The 22,092-nt window shown below is 52.8% G+C and overlaps 1 protein-coding gene across 2 annotated transcripts; it reads left to right on the top strand.

Moving 5' to 3' along the window:
• Positions 1–1,636: 1,636 nt before the first annotated feature.
• LOC144738047 (uncharacterized) lies at positions 1,637–21,546 on the top strand. Of its 2 annotated transcripts, none has more exons than XM_078620946.1 (5): positions 1,637–1,759; positions 10,249–10,728; positions 12,879–12,968; positions 19,755–19,830; positions 21,388–21,546. In XM_078620946.1, the coding sequence occupies exons 2-5, from the start codon at positions 10,262–10,264 to the stop codon at positions 21,517–21,519; spliced, it is 765 nt and encodes a 254-aa protein (XP_078477072.1). In that variant the 5' UTR covers positions 1,637–1,759; positions 10,249–10,261; the 3' UTR covers positions 21,520–21,546. The 2 variants fall into 2 exon arrangements, with proteins under 2 accessions (XP_078477072.1, XP_078477074.1); XM_078620948.1 differs by lacking the exon at positions 1,637–1,759 and adding an exon at positions 1,795–5,193.
• Positions 21,547–22,092: the final 546 nt, after the last annotated feature.

Raw genomic sequence — 22,092 nt, 5'->3', positions numbered from 1 at the left:
GGTGAGTGAGTGGGTGAGTGGGTGAGTGAGTGGGTGAGTGGGTGAGTGAGTGGGTGGGTGAGTGGGTGAGTGGGTGAGTGAGTGGGTGAGTGGGTGAGTGAGTGGGTGAGTGAGTGGGTGAGTGGGTGGGTGAGTGGGTGAGTGAGTGGGTGAGTGGGTGAGTGGGTGAGTGAGTGAGTTCGTGAGTAAGTGAGTGGGTGAGTGAGTGAGTGGGTGAGTGGGTGAGTGAGTGGGTGAGTGGGTGGGTGAGTGGGTGAGTGAGTGGGTGAGTGGGTGAGTGAGTGAGTTCGTGAGTAAGTGAGTGGGTGAGTGAGTGAGTGGGTGAGTGAGTGGGTGGGTGAGTGAGTGAGTGAGTGGGTGAGTGAGTGGGTGAGTGAGTGGGTGAGTGAGTGAGTGGGTGAGTGAGTGGGTGGGTGAGTGAGTGAGTGAGTGGGTGAGTGAGTGGGTGAGTGAGTGAGTGGGTGAGTGAGTGGGTGGGTGAGTGAGTAAGTGAGTGGGTGAGTGAGTGAGTGGGTGGGTGAGTGGGTGAGTGAGTGGGAGAGTTTGTGACCCTGGTGCGGCCGGGTACGGGTAAGGAATCAAAACCCGTTTGCGACCTCTGCCCCGGACTCAATTGATTTGATCGGGGCGGTCGTCCCGCGGATACACAGCTTCAGTCGGAAGCTACCTGGTCTGTCGCTCCGCACGAAGCTTCAGGTCTTCTCGGCCACGGTCATTCCCTCCCTCCTCTACGCTTGCGAAACGCGTACACCCCTAATGGAACATCTTAGAAACATTTGGGCTGGCCTGCCTACGATCCATCCTGGGTTTAACCAGGCTGGATTGTGTGAGGAGCTCACAAGTCCTTGAAAGATCTGGGCAAAGTCCCATCAGTGAGCTCCTCCGGCAGGCAAGGCTGCGTTGGCTGGGTCATGTAGCCCGCATGCCCAGCCACCGCATGCCTAAACAGCTTTTGTTCGGCCGGATCGAGGGGGCTAAACGGGCGCGGCACGGGCTAGAGAAGAGATGGAGTGACGTGGTACAGGAGGATGTGGAGCTGAGTGGACTTGCCGATGACTGGTACCAGCGGTGTCAAGATCGGCCTCAGTGGAGGAGGCTCGTGAAGGACGCTACTGGGCAGTTGGAGGCAGTCGCCCTCCAACAACAACGGAGGGCGGAGGAGCGACGCTCACAACAACGAGCGGAGCGCCGGGTGGCTAAAGCACAGCCAGTTGGCACAGTAGGGGGCCGTCCATAAATGACGTCACGCACCTGGGGGGGGGGGGGGGTCAGACATTTGTGACGAGGGGGGGGGGGGGTTTGAGAAATGTGACGTCACATCAAAACGCCCAACTTTAAATAAATATAAACAACACGTTCTACTTTATTAAATCGACTTTTTAAAAAAATGTTTTCTCCTACAACATCAGAATGCAGCGGCATATTAAACACGCACTACAATGACAATAGTTTAAAGCGATTTGTAGCATGTTTTATATTTTTTTAGGGGGGGGGGAGGGGCAAAGCTTTGTGACGTCATATTTGAGAGGGGGAGGGGAGGTCTGACTTTTTGTGACGTCGTATGACGAGGGGGGGGGAGGGGGTCAAAAATCGTCCAACATCGCGTGACGTCATTTATCGACGGCCCCTAGGGGGCACAGGTGGTACATCAGCCAGTCGTCTCAGTCGTCTCAGTCAGTCGACCCGTGGCACCTGCTGGGTCTGCCCCGTGACCTCCTCCTGCCAGCGGGCGTTCGACACTTCACGTGACTGCCTCAAGGTGCATATGGCCTGGCACCAGCGTCGTGGTGATTGTGTCTGTGTGTGTGTCTCTGTGTGTCTGTGTGTGTGTGTGTCTCTGTGTGTCTCTGTGTGTGTGTCTCTGTGAGTCTGTGTGTGTGTGTCTGTGTGTGTGTGTCTCTGTGTGTGTGTGTGTCTCTGTGTGTGTGTCTCTGTGTGTGTCTCTGTGTGTGTGTCTCTGTGTGTGTGTGTCTGTCTGTGTGTGTGTGTTTCTGTGTGTGTTTGTGTCTCTGTGTGTGTGTCTGTGTGTGGCTGTGTGTGTGTCTCTGTGAGTGTCTGTGTGTGTGTCTCTGTGTGTGTCTCTGTGTGTGTGTCTGTCTGCGTGTGTGTGTCTCTGTGTGTGTCTGTGTGTGTGTCTGTGTGTGTGTCTGTGTTTCTGTGTGTGTGTGTCTATGTGTGTCTCTGTGTGTGTCTCTGTGTGTGTGTCTGTGTGTGTCTGTGTGTGTGTCTCTGTGTCTGTCTGCGTGTATGTGCAGTGCTGCTGCTGCTTGCTCCGACTGACAGCCAACACTCTGTTCGAGGCTACACGGGGGATCTTTGTCTTTGCCTTACTTTGTGTCGGCATGCGCAGGGAGCGGTGGCGCAATGGTTAGCGCTGTGACCCGAGTTCAATTCCCGCTCGCGCCCACCCCTATGTCGACTCAGCCTTAACTGAGCACTTGCCCCAAAAGGTGCGTGCAGGCTACCCGGGCAGCCTTTGCCTTTGTGCGCGAGAAGCGGCGGTGAATTCCGTAAGAGTCATCGTACAAGTCAGACGGGTTTTCTAAGGCGGAAGAGGCAGACACACATAGACACACACACACAGAGACACACACACAGAGACACACACAGAGAGACACACAGAGACACACACAGAGAGACACACACACATAGACACACAGAGACACACACAGAGACACACACAGAGACGCACACAGAGACACACACACATAGAGACACACACAGAGACAGAGACAGAGAGACACCCACAGAGACAGAGACACACACATAGACACACACACAGACAGACACACACACAGAGAGACACACACAGAGAGACACACACAGAGACACATGCACACACACAGACACACACACACATAGACACACACACGCACACACAGAGACACACACAGAGACACACACACAGAGACACACACAGAGACACACACAGAGAGACACACAGAGACACACACAGAGAGACACACACACATAGACACACAGAGACACACACAGAGACACACACACACAGAGACACACACACAGATACACACACACAGAGACACACAGAGAGACACACAGAGACACACACAGAGAGACACACACACATAGACACACAGAGACACACACAGAGACACACACAGAGACGCACACAGAGACACACACACATAGAGACACACACAGAGACAGAGACAGAGAGACACCCACAGAGACAGAGACACACACATAGACACACACACAGACAGACACACACACAGAGAGACACACACAGAGAGACACACACAGAGACACACACACACACACAGACACACACACACATAGACACACACACACACACACAGAGACACACACACATAGACACACACAGAGAGAGAGAGAGAGACACAGAGACACACACATAGAGACACACACACACAGAGACACACACACATAGAGAGAGACATACAGACACACAGACAGAGAGACACACACACATAGAGACACACACAGAGAGACACACACAGAGACACACACGCACACACACAGACACACACACACATAGACACACACACACACAGACACACACAGAGACACACACAGAGACACACACACACACAGAGAGACACACAGAGATACACACAGAGAGACACACGCACATAGAGACACACACAGAGACACACAGAGAGACACACAGAGAGACACACAGAGACACACAGAGAGACACACACAGAGAGACACACAGAGACACACACAGAGAGACACACGCACATAGAGACACACACAGAGACACACAGAGAGACACACAGAGAGACACACAGAGACACACACAGAGAGACACACGCACATAGAGACACACACACAGAGACACACACACACATAGACACACAGAGACACACACAGAGACACACACAGAGACACACACAGAGACACACACAGAGACACACACACATAGAGACAGAGACACACACACATAGAGACACACACACACACATAGACACACACACACACACACAGAGACACACACACATAGACACACACACAGAGAGAGAGACACAGAGACACGCACAGAGACAGAGACACACACATAGACACACACACAGACAGACACACACACAGAGAGACACACACAGAGAGACACACACAGAGACACACACACACAGAGGCACACACACACACATAGACACACACACACACAGAGAGACACACACACATAGACACACACACAGAGAGAGAGACACAGACACACACACATAGAGACACACACACACAGAGACACACACACATAGAGAGAGACATACAGACACACAGACAGAGAGACACACACACATAGAGACACACACAGAGAGACACACAGAGACACATGCACAGAGACAGAGACACACACAGACATAGACACACACACAGAGAGACACACACAGAGACACACACACATAGAGACACACACATAGACACACACACAGACACACACACACAGAGACACACACAGAGACACACACAGATACACAGACACACACACACAGAGACACATACACAGAGACACACACACATAGAGACACACACAGAGACACACACACAGAGACACACACACAGAGACACATAGAGACACACACAGAGAGACACACACAGAGAGACACACACACAGAGACACACACAGAGACACACACAAATAGAGACACACACACAGACACACACACACAAAGACACACAGAGAGACACACACAGAGACACACACAGATACACAGACACACACACACAGAGACACATACACAGAGACACACACACATAGAGACACACACAGAGACACACACACAGAGACACACACACACAGACACATAGAGACACACACAGAGAGACACACACACAGAGAGACACACACAGAGACACACACACACAGAGACACACACAGAGAGACACACACACAGAGACACACAGAGACACACGCATAGAGACACACACAGAGACACACACACACACAGAGACACACACAGACCCACACGCACAGAGACACACACACACAGAGACACACGCACAGAGACACACACACATAGACAAACACAGACACACACACACAGAGACACACGCACAGAGAGACACACACACAGAGACACACACAGAGACACACACACAGACACACACAGAGACACACACACAGAGACACACAGGGACAGACACACACAGACACACACACAGACACACACAGACAAACAGTCGGTGCCACGTCTCGACCATCACACAGTGAGTACTGTACAACCTGGTTAACACTCAGCCAATCATCACTCTTGCGGGGATGGTGGGGGTCGATAAAACTGGTACCACTTTGTGGATATCAGCGCTTCTCTCCCCACCACCACCACCATCATCCATCACCCATCCCCTCATCCTTCTGGGACGGGTAAATCGGTACTATTTTGTGTGCACCCGATATGGATGTCCTGGGCTGTGTCATCGGAATGTGGAATTTCCACACGGGGCTGTGGACCTCACACGTGGTGGTGGTGGTGGTGGTGATGGTGGCGACGTTGATGGGTGATGTTGATGTGGTGATGGGTGATGTCGATTTGGATTATGGGTGATGGGTCATGTTGATGTGGTTGATGGGTGATGGGGTGATTTTGCTGTGGTTGATTGGTGATGTTGATGTGGTTGATGGTGATGGTTGACAGTGATGCGGCTGATGATTTTCATGTTGTTCAAAGACACCCACAGAGACACCCACAGAGACACCCACAGAGACATCCACAGAGACACCCACAGAGACACACACAGAGACGCCCACAGAGACACACACAGAGACACCCACAGAGACACACACAGAGACACCCACAGAAACCCACAGAGACACCCACAGAGACACCCACAGAGACACCCACAGAGACACCCACAGCGACACCCACAGAGACACCCACAGCGACACCCACAGAGACACCCACAGAGACACCCACAGAAACCCACAGAGACACCCACAGAAACCCACAGAGACACCCACAGAGACACCCACAGCGACACCCACAGAGACACCCACAGCGACACCCACAGAGACCCACAGAGACACCCACTGGCACCCACAGAGACACCCACAGAGACACCCACAGACCCACAGAGACACCCACAGACACCCACAGACACCCACAGAGACACACACAGAGACGCCCACAGAGACACACACAGAGACACCCACAGAGACATCCACAGAGACACCCACAGAGACACTCACAGAGACACCCACAGAGACACCAACAGCGACACCCACAGAGACCCACAGAGACACCCACTGGCACCCACAGAGACACCCACAGAAACCCACAGAGACACCCACAGAGACACCCACAGAGACACCCACAGAGACACCCACAGCGACACCCACAGAGACACCCACAGCGACACCCACAGAGACACCCACAGAGACACCCACAGAAACCCACAGAGACACCCACAGAAACCCACAGAGACACCCACAGAGACACCCACAGCGACACCCACAGAGACACCCACAGCGACACCCACAGAGACCCACAGAGACACCCACTGGCACCCACAGAGACACCCACAGAGACACCCACAGACCCACAGAGACACCCACAGACACCCACAGACACCCACAGAGACACACACAGAGACGCCCACAGAGACACACACAGAGACACCCACAGAGACATCCACAGAGACACCCACAGAGACACCCACAGCGACACCCACAGAGACACCCACAGAGACACCCACAGAAACCCACAGAGACACCCACAGAAACCCACAGAGACACCCACAGAGACACCCACAGCGACACCCACAGAGACACCCACAGCGACACCCACAGAGACCCACAGAGACACCCACTGGCACCCACAGAGACACCCACAGAGACACCCACAGACCCACAGAGACACCCACAGACACCCACAGACACCCACAGAGACACACACAGAGACGCCCACAGAGACACACACAGAGACACCCACAGAGACATCCACAGAGACACCCACAGAGACACTCACAGAGACACCCACAGAGACCCACAAAGACACACACAGAGACACCCATAAAGACACTCACAGAGACACAGAGACACCCACAGACACACACAGAGACCCACAGAGACACCCACAGAGACACCCACAGAGACACCCACAGACACCCACAGAGACACCCACAGACACCCACAGAGACACCCACAGAGAAACCCACAGAGACCCACAGAGACACACAGAGACCCACAGAGACACCCACTGGCACCCACAGAGACACCCACAGAGACACCCACAGAGACACCCAGAGAGACACACAGAGACACCCACAGAGACACCCATAGAGACACCCACAGAGACCAACAGAGACACCCACAGACACCCACAGAGACACCCACAGAAACACCTACAGAGACCCACAGAGACACCCACAGAGACAGAGACACCCACAGACACCCACAGAGACACCCACAGAGACACCCACAGAGAAACCCACAGAGACCCACAGAGACACACAGAGACCCACAGAGACACCCACTGGCACCCACAGAGACACCCACAGAGACACCCACAGAGACACCCAGAGAGACACACAGAGACACCCACAGAGACACCCATAGAGACACCCACAGAGACCAACAGAGACACCCACAGACACCCACAGAGACAGAGACACCCACAGAGACACCCACAGAAACACCTACAGAGACCCACAGAGACACCCACAGAGACACCCACAGAGACACCCACAGAGACAGAGACCCACAGAGACACCCACAGAGACACACACAGAGACCCACAGAGACACCCATGGAGACCCACAAAGACACACAGAGACACGCAGAGACCCGAAAGTTAATCAACATACACGCATGCATAGCTGCTGCTGCTACACTACAGATCTTATCTGTAGTGTAGCATGGTCCAACACCAATGGAGACTAGGCTCTAAGAAAAGCTGTCGCGGGTGTGGACCAATCAACTTCAAAGACAGTGCACATACATTATCACCATCAGAGTTGCATTTTGACTGCTTGTGTTGTGGTTATTGCAAACATGATGCATTGTATAAAGGTGTCAGTTTTTGTAGCAGTTGAAAGGGTAAACACCTATCAATATATTTTGCCACTGGTAAAGGAGGTCTCATAGTGTATGATGCCTTGTATAAAGGTGTCAGTTTTTGTACCAGTTGAGCATAATATGACTTTGAGACCCCCACCTCCTACGCATTTCACAAGTTGTGACTAATCCCATATCTGCATTTTCCATAAATTTGCTAAATTCCTCTGTTGATATGCAAATTCATTTGTCAAGGCGCCCTTCCCCCTCCAACCCAGCAGCTTAAATATACGCTGCCAAGCTTGGTGGTGTTCATTCAGACGCTGTCTTTCCGACAGACCTGTTCTCCACCTGAGGACGGCTGCTTGGGTTGTGGCCGAAACGTCGTGAGATTTATTTTATTGTTTTATTTTTATTATTTTATTATTTCCCTTCTACGTGACTTTAACGAAAGAACCAAGAAGATGAATCCCTGCAGTCACGAAAGCTTTAAATCGAAATTTACCACATAGACCTTTGTGAAATACAGAAGGTCTCGTTTACTGGTTCTGGGCTGTTTGTGTCGAGACGAGGCTGTTCTTCTTCTGTTGGGTGATGGACCTAAACCGCATGAACCTCTGTGGGAATACATGAGGTCTCGTTGATAATTGTTTTTTTACCCTTCTATCTGGCAACAAAACTGACACCTTTTTACGAGGAGTCATGTTTGCATAGACCGCAATACCTGCAGTCATAATGCAAACAAAAAACACAACTCTGATAATGTGCACTATGTTTTTTGTTTGCATTGCGACTGCAGGTATTGTGGTCTATGCAAACATGACTCCTTGTAAAAAGGTGTCAGTTTTGTTGCCAGATAGAAGGGTACAAAACCAATCATCATATTTTTACTGGCAAATGAGGTTCCAATGAGGTCTCGTTGTTTGTGATTCTGTGATCGAGCGTCTGATATGGATGATAAACATCGGCATAGTCTCGTTGATGACGATGTCTTGTTCGCTTAGTTTTTTCGGCTAAAGTCACGTGGGTAAAAAAAATGAAATTAAAATTAATAGAATTAAAATAATAAAAATCACGACGTTGCGGAGGCAACAAAAGTCTGCGTCATCAGGTGGGGGACCGTCACAGCCAGATTAGCTGCATCAAGTGAGGCAGAGATTCCAAGATGCAAGTTCTTAAATACAAGTTAAGGGGGAGGAGAGGGGGGGGAGGAGCTTATCAGAATGTGGTAGCCAATGAATGGAACGTATCGGGAGTGGGGGGGGCGGGGCTAAAAGAGATCACGAGGTGTACGTGGACGTGTTTGTGCGCAAGCCCCTGTTGGTGCACATGCTAGAAGAGAACGAAAATGGCCACGTTGTTGTTTTTACCCAGTGTTGGCTGACAATCAAATAGGAAAAAGGAGAGTGCTGTTGAACGCTGGGTGTGTTAACACTCGGTAAAGTAAAATATCTTAATTTTGGAGCTTTCGTGACTGCAGGAATTATTCTTTGTTTTTTTCGGTAAAGTCACGTATGAAGATAAAATAATAAATTAAATAATAGCATACGACGACGTTTCGTTATTTAAGGCCACCCCACAGAGACGATCTCCCTCTCTGTACCTGTGTTACTCTCTCTCTCTCTCTCTGTGTATCTTGGTGATATCTGTCTGCTTATATGTCTGTCTATAGTTTTCTGGTTAGATTTTTTGTCGCTATTTCACTATACCTGATGACGATCGCTTGTGTTGCAATCGAAACGTCGTATGCTATTATTTAATTCATTATTTTATCTTTATACGTCACTTTACCGAAAGAACCAAAGAATAAAGTAAAATAGTTGCCTGTCAAAAATGTGTAGTTAAATCTTGCTTTACAAGGTTAATAACATCTTTCCAATGATTACTAAGTTTGTAACCCATCATCATCACGGTTGAAATTATGTCTGTGTTTGTATATCTGAATGGCTTCGTGTACAAACCTTTGATGGCAGCCAGAGGGTTTGCAGAGCACCTTGGTCTCGGAAAAAACAATATCACGACGGTCACACCTGATGACGGAGACTTGTGTTGCCTCCGAAACGTCGTGATTTTTATCATTTATTTTTAATTAATTTTTTACCTACACGGTGACTTTACCGACAAAAACAAGACTATGAATCCTTGCAAGTCACGAAAGCTTCAAATCTAGAAATGTCGACATTGTCATGGACCAACATCTTTGATCGAACGTCTGATATTGATAACATCGGCATAGTCTTGTTGATGACGATGTCTGTCACACGACGCAGATTCCTCGCCAACATGTCTGCACCGGCGCCAAGGCAACTGGAATCGCCGCCGCCACCGCCACCTCAATCGGCCAAACCCACACCACTGCCATCATCCACTGCCCCGCGCCCGAGCTCGCACCCATCAGCATTGTCCACCAGAGCTTCACCTAACAAACCGGGGACCGCCGATGAGAAGCCGCGAACACGTCGGACGTGCTCTCTGCTGAACCAGCCGTGCCCATCGACGCTGGACCCCGTCCCGCCGCCCATCGAGACCCTGCCGGACACGCTGCCCCCGCCGGCGGCGGCCGGGAGGGGTCGGGGGCAGCTACCCGGCCGCAGCGGCAGCGAAAATAACGAGGCGGCCATGACGGTGGCGGATGAACGGAGGCTGGCGCTGAGACCGCAGATCTCCCTGCCGACGCCGTTGCGACCGCCCGGCTTGTCGCGCGTCGGTGCTACGGCCGCTCCTGCACCAGCGAGAGGCAACAGGGACAGGTGGGTAGAGGGGGGGTCATCTTCTTGGTTCTTTTGGTAAAGTCACGTAGAAGGGAAGTAATAAAATAATAAAAATAAAACATAAAACAATTCTCACGACGTTTCGGCCACAACGCAAGTAGCCGTCTGCTTGCGTTGTGGCCGAAACGTCGTGAGAATTGTTTACTTATGTTTTATTTTTATTTATTTATTACTTCCCTTCTACGTGACTTTACCGAAAGAACCAAGAAGATGAATCCCTGCAGTCACGAAAGCTTTAAATCGAAATAGAGGGGGGTGTTTGGGTGTTAACGGGAGAGGAAGACAGAAGCTGCTCGTTGGTACAGCGAGGCTTGCCCTCGCATGAGGCACACCCACCCACTCACTCAACCAACCACTCACCCACTCACTCACTCATTCAACCAACCAACCAACCACCCACTCACTCACTCATTCACTCACCCACTCACTCACCCACTCACTCACTCACTCAACCAACCACCCACCCACTCACTCACTCATTCAACCAACCACCCACCCACTCACTCATTCACTCATTCAACCAACCAACCTCCCACCCACTCACTCATTCAACCAACCAACCACCCACCCACTCACTCATTCATTCACTCACTCACCCACTCACTCACCCACCCACTCACTCACTCACTCATTCAACCAAGCAACCACCCACCCACCCACTCATTCACTCACTCACCCACTCACCCACCCACCCACTCACTCACTCATTCAACCAACCAACCAACCACCCACTCACTCATTCACTCACTTACCCACTCACTCACTCAATCAACCACCCACTCACTCACTCAACCAACCACCCACTCACTCACTCACTCAATCAACCAACCACCCACCCACCCACTCACTCAACCACCCACCCACTCACTCACTCAACCAACCAACCACCTATCTCACTCACTCACTTACCCACTCACTCAATCAACCACCCACTCACTCACTCACTCAATCAACCACCCACCCACTCACTCAACGAACCACCCACCCACTCACTCAACCACCCACCCACTCACTCACTCAACCAACCACCCACTCACTCACTCACTCACTTACCCACTCACTCACTCAATCAACCACCCACTCACTCACTCAACCAACCACCCACCCACCCACTCACTCACTCAACCAACCACCCACCCACTGACTCACTCAACCAACCATCCACCCACTCAACCACCCACTCACACAACCAACCACCCACCCACTCACTCAACCAATCACCCACTCAACCAACTAACCAACCAACCAACCACCCACCCACACACCCATTCGCTCATCTACCCACTCATTTACCCACTCACCCTTCCACCCAATCACCCACCCACCCACTCACCTACTCACTCACTCACCCACCCACTCACCTACCTACCCATTCGCTTACCCACCCACTCATTAGCTCACCCACCCATCCACCTAACCACTCATTCACTCAGCCACCCACTTATTTAGCCACTCACCCACCCACTCATTCACTCACCCACCCACTCATTCACTCATCCACCTACTTATTTCCCCACTCACCCACCCACTGACTCACCCACCCACCCATTCACCCACCCACCCATTCACTCAACCACCCACCCACTGACTCACCCACCCACCAACGCAATAATTCCCTCGCTCACCCACTGATTGAGCCACTCACCCTTCCACCCAATCACTCGCTCACCCACCCATTCACTCAACCACCGACCCACTGACTCACCCACCCACCAACGCAATCATTCCCTCGCTCACCCACTGATTGAGCCACTCACCCATTCACCCATCCACCCATTTACTCACTCCCCCACCCACCCATTTACCCACCCATCCACCCATTCACTCAACCACCCACCCACTCATTCACCCACCCACTCAGCACCCTGTGCCACATTCACCACCTCGCCTGGTACAGCAGCATCCTGGGTTCGACCGCGAGCGTGATGCGTACGGTGGCCATCGCGATCTCGAGACGTCCACCACCACCACCTCCACCACCACCACCACGACCACCACCACCTCCACCACCACCACCACCTCCACGACCACCACCTCCACCACCACGACCACCACCACCTCCACCACCACCACCACCTCCACGACCACCACCACGAACATCGCAATGTGCTCCCCATCGCCCCGATCAGTGCAGGAGATGAGAAGAAGCAGCAGGAGGTCACGGAGGTGAAGGAGGAGATCTCCTTGAGCGGACTGGCCATTAACGTCAAGCGGGGCAGGTAAGTCTCCTGGTGGTGTGTTCAGGTCGTGGTCACGTGGTCTCCTGGTGGTGTGTTCAGGTCGTGGTCACGTGGTCTCCTGGTGGTGTGTTCAGGTCGTGGTCACGTGGTCTCCTGGTGGTGTGTTCAGGTCGTGGTCACGTGGTCCACTGGTGGTGTGTGTTCAGGCTCAATGTCACGTGGTCTCCTGGTGGTGTGTTCAGGATGTATGTCACGTGGTCTCCTGGTGGTGTGTTCAGGTCGTGGTCACGTGGTCCACTGGTGGTGTGTGTTCAGGCTCAATGTCACGTGGTCTCCTGGTTGTGTGTTCAGGATGTATGTCACGTGGTCTCCTGGTGGTGTGTTCAGGTCGTGGTCACGTGGTCTCCTGGTGGTGTGTTCAGGTCGTGGTCACGTGGTCTCCTGGTGGTGTGTTCAGGATGTATGTCACGTGGTCTCCTGGTGGTGTGTTCAGGTCGTGGTCACGTGGTCCACTGGTGGTGTGTGTTCAGGATGTATGTCACGTGGTCTCCTGGTGGTGTGTTCAGGTCGTGGTCACGTGGTCTCCTGGTGGTGTGTTCAGGATGTATGTCACGTGGTCTCCTGGTGGTGTGTTCAGGTCTTGGTCACGTGGTCCACTGGTGGTGTGTGTTCAGGCTGAATGTCACGTGGTCTCCTGGTGGTGTGTTCAGGATGTATGTCACGTGGTTTCCTGGTAGTGTGTTCAGGTCGTGGTCACGTGGTCTCCTGGTGGTGTGTTCAGGTCGTGGTCACGTGGTCTAATGGTGGTGTGTTCAGGCTGAATGTCGCGTGGTCTAATGGTGGTGTGTTCAGGTCGTGGTCACGTGGTCTAGTGGTGGTGTGTTCAGGGGCAGTCATATGGTCTAGTGGGTCTCTGTGGGTCTCTATGGGTCTCTGTGGGTCTCTGTGGGTCTCTGTGGGTCTCTGTGGGTCTCTATGGGTCCCTGTGGGTGTCTGTGGGTCTATGTGGGTCTCTGTGGGTCTCTATGGGTCTTTGTGGGTCTCTGTGAGTCTCTGTGGGTGTCTGTGGGTCTCTATGGGTCTCTGTGGGTCTCTGTGGGTGTCTGTGGGTCTCTATGGGTCTCTGTGGGTCTCTGTGGGTGTCTGTGGGTCTCTGTGGGTCTCTGTGGGTCTCTGGGTCTCTGTGGGTGTCTCGGTGGGTCTCTATGGGTCTCTGTGGGTCTCTGGGTCTCTGTGGGTGTCTCTGTGGGTCTTTATGGGTCTCTATGGGTCTCTGTGGGTGTCTCTGTGGGTCTCTATGGGTCTCTATGGGTCTCTATGGGTCTCTGTGGGTGTCTCTGTGGGTCTCTATGGGTCTCTGTGTGTGTCTCTGTGTGTCTCTGTGTCTCTGTGTGAGTCTCTGTGTGTCTCTGTGTGTGTCTCTGTGGGTCTATATGGTTCTCTATGGGTCTCTGTGTCTCGGTGTGTGTCTATGTGTGTGTCTCTATGTCTCTGTGTGTGTCTCTGTGTGTCTCTGTGTGTGTCTCTATGTCTCTGTGTGTGTCTCTATGGGTCTCTGTGGGCGTCTCTGTGTCTCTGTGTGTGTCTCTGTGTCTCTGTGTCTCTCTGGGTGTCTCTGTGTGTGTCTCTGTGTCTCTGTGTGGGTGTGTCTCTGTGGGTGTGTCTCTGTGTGTGTCTCTCTCTGTGGGTGTCTCTGTGTGTCTCTGTGTGTCTCTGTGTGTGTCTCTGTGTGTGTCTCTGTGTCTCTGTGTCTTTCTCTGTGGGTGTCTCTGGGTGTCTCTATGGGTGTATCTGTGTGTGTCTCTGTGTGTGTCTCTGTGGGTCTCTGTGTCTCTGTGTGTGCAGTGCCCACTGTCGTGGGCAGTGCCCACTGCCCACGACAATGGGCACTGCCCACTGTCGTGGGCAGTGCTGTGGGGGGAGGGCCAATGCCCATTGGCCTCTCCCCTCATGGCGTCTGTGACCACCACAGTGGCTAAACGGGGGCTCTGGACGGGTGCGAGGGGCTGGTAACCCCTCCACCTTCAATTAACCACCACTAAACTACGAATTAAACATAAACCTGTAATTAATAAACTTGTGCCGGAGGCCCCGGGGGGTCAGGCTTTTATGACGTCTCCTGGCCAAACCCCATTTGGCGGAGCCAGGAGATTGAATTTTCACCCTCGGGGCTCCTCCAGAAACAACGAAAAACCATTGCGGATGGCCACGTGGAATGTTCGAACGCTCACTGCGGAGGAGAGGCTGCCACTCCTCTGTCGGGAGCTGGACCGGTACCGCCTGGATCTCTGTGGCATTCAGGAGGTCCGGTGGACCGGTTCTGGCTCCTGCCACCATGAGGGGTGGACAGTCCTCTACTCGGGGCAGGAGACTGCCAAACAACAGGGTGTGGCTCTTCTTCTGAACAAAAGAATGAAGGGGGCGTGGGAGCGTGGCGGTGAGGTGTGGGAAGCTGTAAGCCCCAGGCTACTGTGGGCTCGCCTTCCCATTAACCAGAGGCGAGGAGTGGTGGTCGTGGTTACTGATGCCCCCACTGAAGACGAACATCCGTGGAGGGATGCAGGCAAAGCCGATGAGTCAGACGCTTTCTATGACCTCCTGTCACAGGTGCTGGCTAAAGTGGCCACTCGGGACAGAGTCATCTTGTTGGGTGACTTCAATGCCCGAGTTGTTCATGATGCTGGCACCTGGTCTGGAGTGATTGGAAGGCATGGGCCAGATCAGCTCAATAATAACGGTAGAAGACTGCTAGATTTTTGTGCAGCCCATGGGCTTGTAATTACCAACACGCTCTTCCGGCATCGGCGCATCCACACAACATCATGGATACATGCCGGGTCCAAGCAAGAACATCTGCTGGACTACATAGTGACGGACCAGCGGATGCGAGCCCATGTCCTTGACACCAGGACCTACCGTGGAGCTGATCTGCCCTCTGACCATCGACTAGTCATCTGTAAGATGCGCCTGCCATTTTTCCACTCCGGTGGTGGGTGTACACCCAGGACCCCATTCAAACCAAAAGTGGCCTGGTCTCAGTTAGCTGATGAAAGTTGCAAGCGAGAATTTCATCATCGCTTGCAGCTGGGGTTGGCATCGTCCCCCACTCCACCTGATGTCGAGGGTAAATGGGCGAGGTTTAAGACTGTGACTCATGCAGCTGCAATGGCTGCTTTGGGTACGCGGTCCAGACCTCCCCAGAAACCCTGGCTGACAGAGGAGGTGTTCAGGTTAATTGAGAAAAAGCGACAGGCCCACTCTCATCGCCTACAGCATCCCATGTCAGAGAATGAGGAGGTTTACCGCAGCCTTCGCTCGGAGGTTCGGAGAGCCGTAAGGCGCTGTAAGGATGGGTGGTGGTCGCGGGTTGCTGAGGAGATGGAGTCTGCCTCAGTGGCCCGCGATCACAAATCACTATTTAATTCCATCAAAAAAGTAACCTGCAGCGCCACACCTATTACCATCATTAGAGGAAAAAACGGTGATCCAATCTCCGACCCCCAGGAACAGGTTTGCAGATTTGCTGAGCATTTCTGCGAGGTCCTGGGGGAGGGAAAATCTCTCAGCCAGGAAAACATCATGGCACAAAGTGGGGATAACCCTGCTGAGGCTGCGGTGCCTCAAATATTGGAAGAGGTCACCCCCTGTGAGTGGCTGGCTGAGGTGCCAGCTGTTGAGGAAGTACTGAGGGCGATCCGGAGTCTGAGACCAGGGAAGGCACCGGGCAGAGATGATCTCCCAAGCGAAATGCTGAGGGAGGGTGGCGTTTGTGCACAGACTGCCCTATATGACATCATAACAACAGTCTGGACCACTGGACGGGTTCCGCAGGACTGGAAGGATGCCCTGGTGGTCCCCCTCTTTAAGAAGGGGGACCGTACCGACTGTAACAACTACAGGGGCATCTCACTCCTCAGTGTGCCGGGTAAGGTCCTGGCAAGGATTATTCAACATCGCCTTGCTAGGCACGCTGAGGAGAGGCTTGCGGAGCCCCAATGCGGTTTCAGGAAAGGGCGGTCCTGCACAGATGCCATATTTTCTGTCCGTCTGCTCCAGCAGAGGCGTAGGGAATTCCAAAAAGACCTACATCTCTGCTTTATTGACCTGGTCAAGGCCTATGACACCATCAGTAGGACTGGGCTCTGGGTTGTTCTTCGTGTTTTCGGAGTCCCTGACCCTCTGCTCACGATCATTAAGGACCTTCATGATGGTGAGCGGGCCCGGGTAAAACTTCGTGGCCGGGAGTCGGAGCCTTTCCCTGTACACCTTGGGGTGCGCCAGGGATGTCCTCTGGCTCCCACATTATTTAACATCTATTTCGACTGCGTAGTTCGTGAAGCCTTCAATAGCTGTACCGGGGGAATTACCATTTGGTACAGATATAATGGGAGGCTGATCGACGCCCGGGTGCGATCAAGGGATGGCTCCCTATTGGTCAACCACGTTATGTATGCCGATGATTTGGTAATAGCTGCTCATTCAGAAGAGGAGTTGGAGACGCTGCTGCTGAGAATGGAGCGTGCCACTAAGAGGTGGGGCCTTACCATCAGCCCCACCAAAACTAAGCACCTGCCTGGGTATTTTGTACCATCGGGCACTCCACCCCCACAACTCCCAATCGGTGATGGGGCAGTTGTGGAGAGTGTGGAGCGTTTCCCATACCTGGGCAGTGTGCTTATGACCGGCTCCAGTTTATCAGCAGAGGTCTCACTCCGAATCAGTCGAGCGGCAATATCTTTTCATCGGTTGCGTAACGCTGTGTGGAAGCTACCTGGTCTGTCGCTCCGCACGAAGCTTCAGGTCTTCTCGGCCACGGTCATTCCCTCCCTTCTCTACGCTTGCGAAACGTGGACCCCCCTAGTGGAGCATCTTCGCCGGTTGGAAACATTTAGGCTGGCCTGCCTACGATCCATCCTGGGTTTAACCAGGCTGGATTGTGTGAGGAGCTCACAAGTCCTTGAAAGATCTAGGCAATGTCCCATCAGTGAGCTCCTCCGGCAGGCAAGGCTGCGTTGGCTGGGTCATGTAGACCGCATGCCCAGCCACCGCATGCCTAAACAGCTTTTGTTCGGCCGGATCGAGGGGGCTAAACGGGCGCGGCACGGGCTAGAGAAGAGATGGAGTGATGTGGTACAGGAGGACGTGGAGCTGAGTGGACTTGCCGATGACTGGTACCAGCTGTGTCAAGATCGGCCTCAGTGGAGGAGGCTCGTGAAGGACGCTACTGGGCAGTTGGAGGCAGTCGCCCTCCAACAACAACGGAGGGCGGAGGAACGACGCTCACAACAACGAGCGAAGCGCCGGGTGGCTAAAGCACAGCAAGTTGGCACAGTATGGGGCACAGGTGGTGCATCAACCAGTCATCTCGGTCATCTCAGTCAGTCGACCCGTGGCACCTGCTGGGTCTGCCCCGTGACCTCCTGCCAGCGGGCGTTCGACACTTCACGTGGCCTCAGGGTGCACATGGCCTGGCACAAGCGTCGTGGTGACGTCACCGCCACTTAGTGGCGAATGGCGGTTGTTGTTGTTGTCTCTGTGTGTGTCTCTGTGTGTGTCTCTGTGTCTCTGTGTGTCTCTGTGTGTGTCTCTGTGTGTGTCTCTGTGTGTGTCTCTGTGTGTGTCTCTGTGTGTGTCTCTCTCTCTGTGTGTGTCTCTCTCTGTGTGTGTGTCTCTCTGTGTGTCTCTATGGGTCTCTGTGGGTCTCTGTGTGTCTCTGTGTGTGTCTCTGTGTGTGTCTCTGTGTGTGTCTCTGTGTGTGTCTCTGTGGGTGTCTCTGTGTCTCTGTGTGTCTCTGTGTGTGTCTCTGTGTGTGTCTCTGTGTGACTCTGTGTGTCTCTCTGTGTGTGTCTCTCTCTGTGTGTGTCTCTCTCTGTGTGTGTGTCTCTCTGTGTGTCTCTATGGGTCTCTGTGGGTCTCTGTGTGTCTCTGTGTGTGTCTCTGTGTGTGTCTCTGTGTGTGTCTCTGTGTGTGTCTCTGTGTGTCTCTCTGTGTGTGTCTCTCTCTGTGTGTGTGTCTCTCTCTGTGTGTGTGTCTCTCTGTGTGTCTCTATGGGTCTCTGTGTGTCTCTGTGTGTCTCTGTGGGTGTCTCTGTGTGTGTCTCTGTGTGTGTCTCTGTGTGTGTCTCTGTGTGTCTCTGTGGGACTCTGTGTGTCTCTGTGGGTGTCTCTGTGGGTGTCTCTGTGTGTGTCTCTATGGGTCTCTGTGGGTCTCTGTGGGTCTCTGTGGGTGTCTCTGTGTGTGTGTGTGTCTCTGTGGGTCTCTGTGTGTGTCTCTGTGTGTCTCTGTGTGTCTCTGTGTGTGTCTCTGTGGGTCTCTGTGTCTCTCTGTGTGTCTCTGTGGGTGTCTCTGTGGGTGTCTCTGTGTGTGTCTCTATGGGTCTCTGTGGGTCTCTGTGGGTCTCTGTGTGTGTCTGTGTGTGTGTGTGTGTGTCTCTGTGGGTCTCTGTGTGTCTCTGTGTGTGTCTCTGTGTGTCTCTGTGTGTGTCTCTGTGTGTGTCTCTGTGTGTGTGTCTCTGTGTGTGTCTCTGGGTGTCTCTGTGTGTCTATGTGTGTGTCTCTGTGTGTGTGTCTCTGTGTCTCTGTGGGTCTCTGTGTGTGTCTCTGTGTGTGTCTCTGTGTGTCTCTGTGTGTGTCTCTGTGTGTGTCTCTGTGTCTCTGTGTGTGTCTCTGTGTCTGTGTGGGTCTCTCTGTGTGTCTCTGTGTGTGTCTCTCTGTGTCTCTGTGTGTGTCTCTGTGTGTCTCTGTGTCTGTGTGTGTCTCTGTGTCTGTGTGTGTCTCTGTGGGTGTCTCTGTGGGTGACCCCGAGTTGCCGCCGTTTCTCCCGCAGTGCCACCTCCTCGCAGAGGCTGTTCAAGTTCCAGTCCGGGTGCCTCTGCTTCTACAAGACAGACAAGTCAGACAAGGTAGCTGTGTGTAGCTGTGTGTGTGTAGCTGTGTGTGTGTAGCTGTGTGTGTAGCTGTGTGTGTAGCTGTGTGTGTAGCTGTGTGTAGCTGTGTGTGTAGCTGTGTGTGTAGCTGTGTGTGTGTGTAGCTGTGTGTGTAGCTGTGTGTGTGTAGCTGTGTGTGTGTAGCTGTGTGTGTGTAGCTGTGTGTGTAGCTGTGTGTGTGTGTGTAGCTGTAGCTGTGTGTAGCTGTAGCTGTGTGTGTAGCTGTGTGTGTATCTGTGTGTGTAGCTGTGTGTAGCTGTAGCTGTGTGTGTAGCTGTGTGTGTGTAGCTGTGTGTGTAGCTGTAGCTGTGTGTGTAGCTGTGTGTGTGTGTGTAGCTGTGTGTGTAGCTGTGTGTGTAGCTGTGTGTGTAGCTGTGTGTGTGTAGCTGTGTGTGTAGCTGTGTGTGTAGCTGTGTGTGTAGCTGTAGCTGTGTGTGTGTAGCTGTGTGTAGCTGTGTGTGTGTGTAGCTGTGTGTGTAGCTGTGTGTAGCTGTGTGTGTGTAGCTGTGTGTGTGTGTAGCTGTGTGTGTAGCTGTGTGTGTAGCTGTGTGTGTGTGTAGCTGTGTGTGTAGCTGTGTGTAGCTGTGTGTGTGTGTAGCTGTGTGTGTGTGTAGCTGTGTGTGTAGCTGTGTGTAGCTGTGTGTAGCTGTGTGTGTGTAGCTGTGTGTAGCTGTGTGTGTGTGTAGCTGTGTGTATGTGTAGCTGTGTGTGTGTAGCTGTGTGTGTGTAGCTGTATCTGTGTGTAGCTGTAGCTGTGTGTGTGTAGCTGTGTGTGTAGCTGTGTGTGTAGCTGTGTGTGTGTAGCTGTGTGTGTAGCTGTGTGTGTAGCTGTGTGTGTGTGTGTAGCTGTGTGTGTAGCTGTGTGTGTAGCTGTGTGTGTGTGTGTAGCTGTGTGTGTAGCTGTGTGTGTAGCTGTAGCTGTGTGTGTAGCTGTCTGTGTAGCTGTAGCTGTGTGTGTAGCTGTGTGTAGCTGTAGCTGTGTGTGTAGCTGTGTGTGTAGCTGTGTGTGTGTGTAGCTGTGTGTGTGTGTAGCTGTGTGTGTGTGTAGCTGTGTGTGTGTGTGTAGCTGTGTGTGTGTGTAGCTGTGTGTGTGTGTGTAGCTGTGTGTGTAGCTGTGTGTGTGTGTAGCTGTGTGTGTAGCTGTGTGTGTGTGTAGCTGTGTGTGTAGCTGTGTGTGTGTGTAGCTGTGTGTGTAGCTGTGTGTGTGTAGTGTGTGTGTAGCTGTGTGTGTGTAGCTGTGTGTGTGTAGCTGTGTGTGTAGCTGTGTGTGTGTAGCTGTGTGTGTAGTGTGTGTGTAGCTGTGTGTGTGTAGCTGTGTGTGTGTAGCTGTGTGTGTAGCTGTAGCTGTGTGTGTAGCTGTGTGTGTGTGTAGCTGTGTGTGTAGCTGTGTGTGTAGCTGTGTGTGTAGCTGTAGCTGTGTGTGTAGCTGTGTGTGTGTAGCTGTGTGTGTAGCTGTGTGTGTAGCTGGTGTGTGTGTAGCTGTGTGTAGCTGGTGTGTGTGTAGCTGTGTGTGTGTATCTGCGTCTTGTGCAGGTGTCTATGGATTGGTTCATGTCTCTGGGCTCCGTGACCTCTGTGGAACGCGGCCCCGGAGGTCAGCCAGGGGTCAAGGTCACGATGAAGGGCGACACAAAACATCAGCCTCACGGTGGACACTGCCGGTGAGGGGCGGCATCATCATCATCATCAGCATAAATCTCATCAGCATTATAACCACCACCATCATCACCATCACCACCATCACCACCACCACCACCATCACCACCACCACCACCACCATCATCACCACCATCACCACCACCACCACCATCACCACCATCATCACCACCATCACCACCACCACCATCACCACCACCACCACCACCATCATCACCACCATCACCACCACCATCACCACCACCATCACCCACCATCACCACCCCACCACCACCACCATCATCACCACCACCATCACCACCATCATCACCACCATCACCACCATCCCCACCATCACCACCACCACCACCACCATCACCACCACCACCATCATCACCACCATCACCACCACCACCACCACCATCACCACCACCACCACCATCATCACCACCATCACCACCACCACCACCATCACCACCACCAACCACCATCATCACCACCATCACCACCACCACCACCATCACCACCACCACCACCATCATCACCACCATCACCACCACCACCATCACCACCACCACCATAATCACCACCATCACCACCACC

The sequence above is a fragment of the Lampetra planeri genome, chromosome 77 (genome assembly GCF_965212315.1).
Source record: "Lampetra planeri chromosome 77, kcLamPlan1.2.h2, whole genome shotgun sequence".
NCBI classification, from domain to species: Eukaryota; Metazoa; Chordata; class Hyperoartia; order Petromyzontiformes; family Petromyzontidae; genus Lampetra; species Lampetra planeri.
The sequence above is the reverse complement of the archived record's forward strand: the minus strand, read 5'-3'. Positions and strand labels throughout refer to the sequence as shown.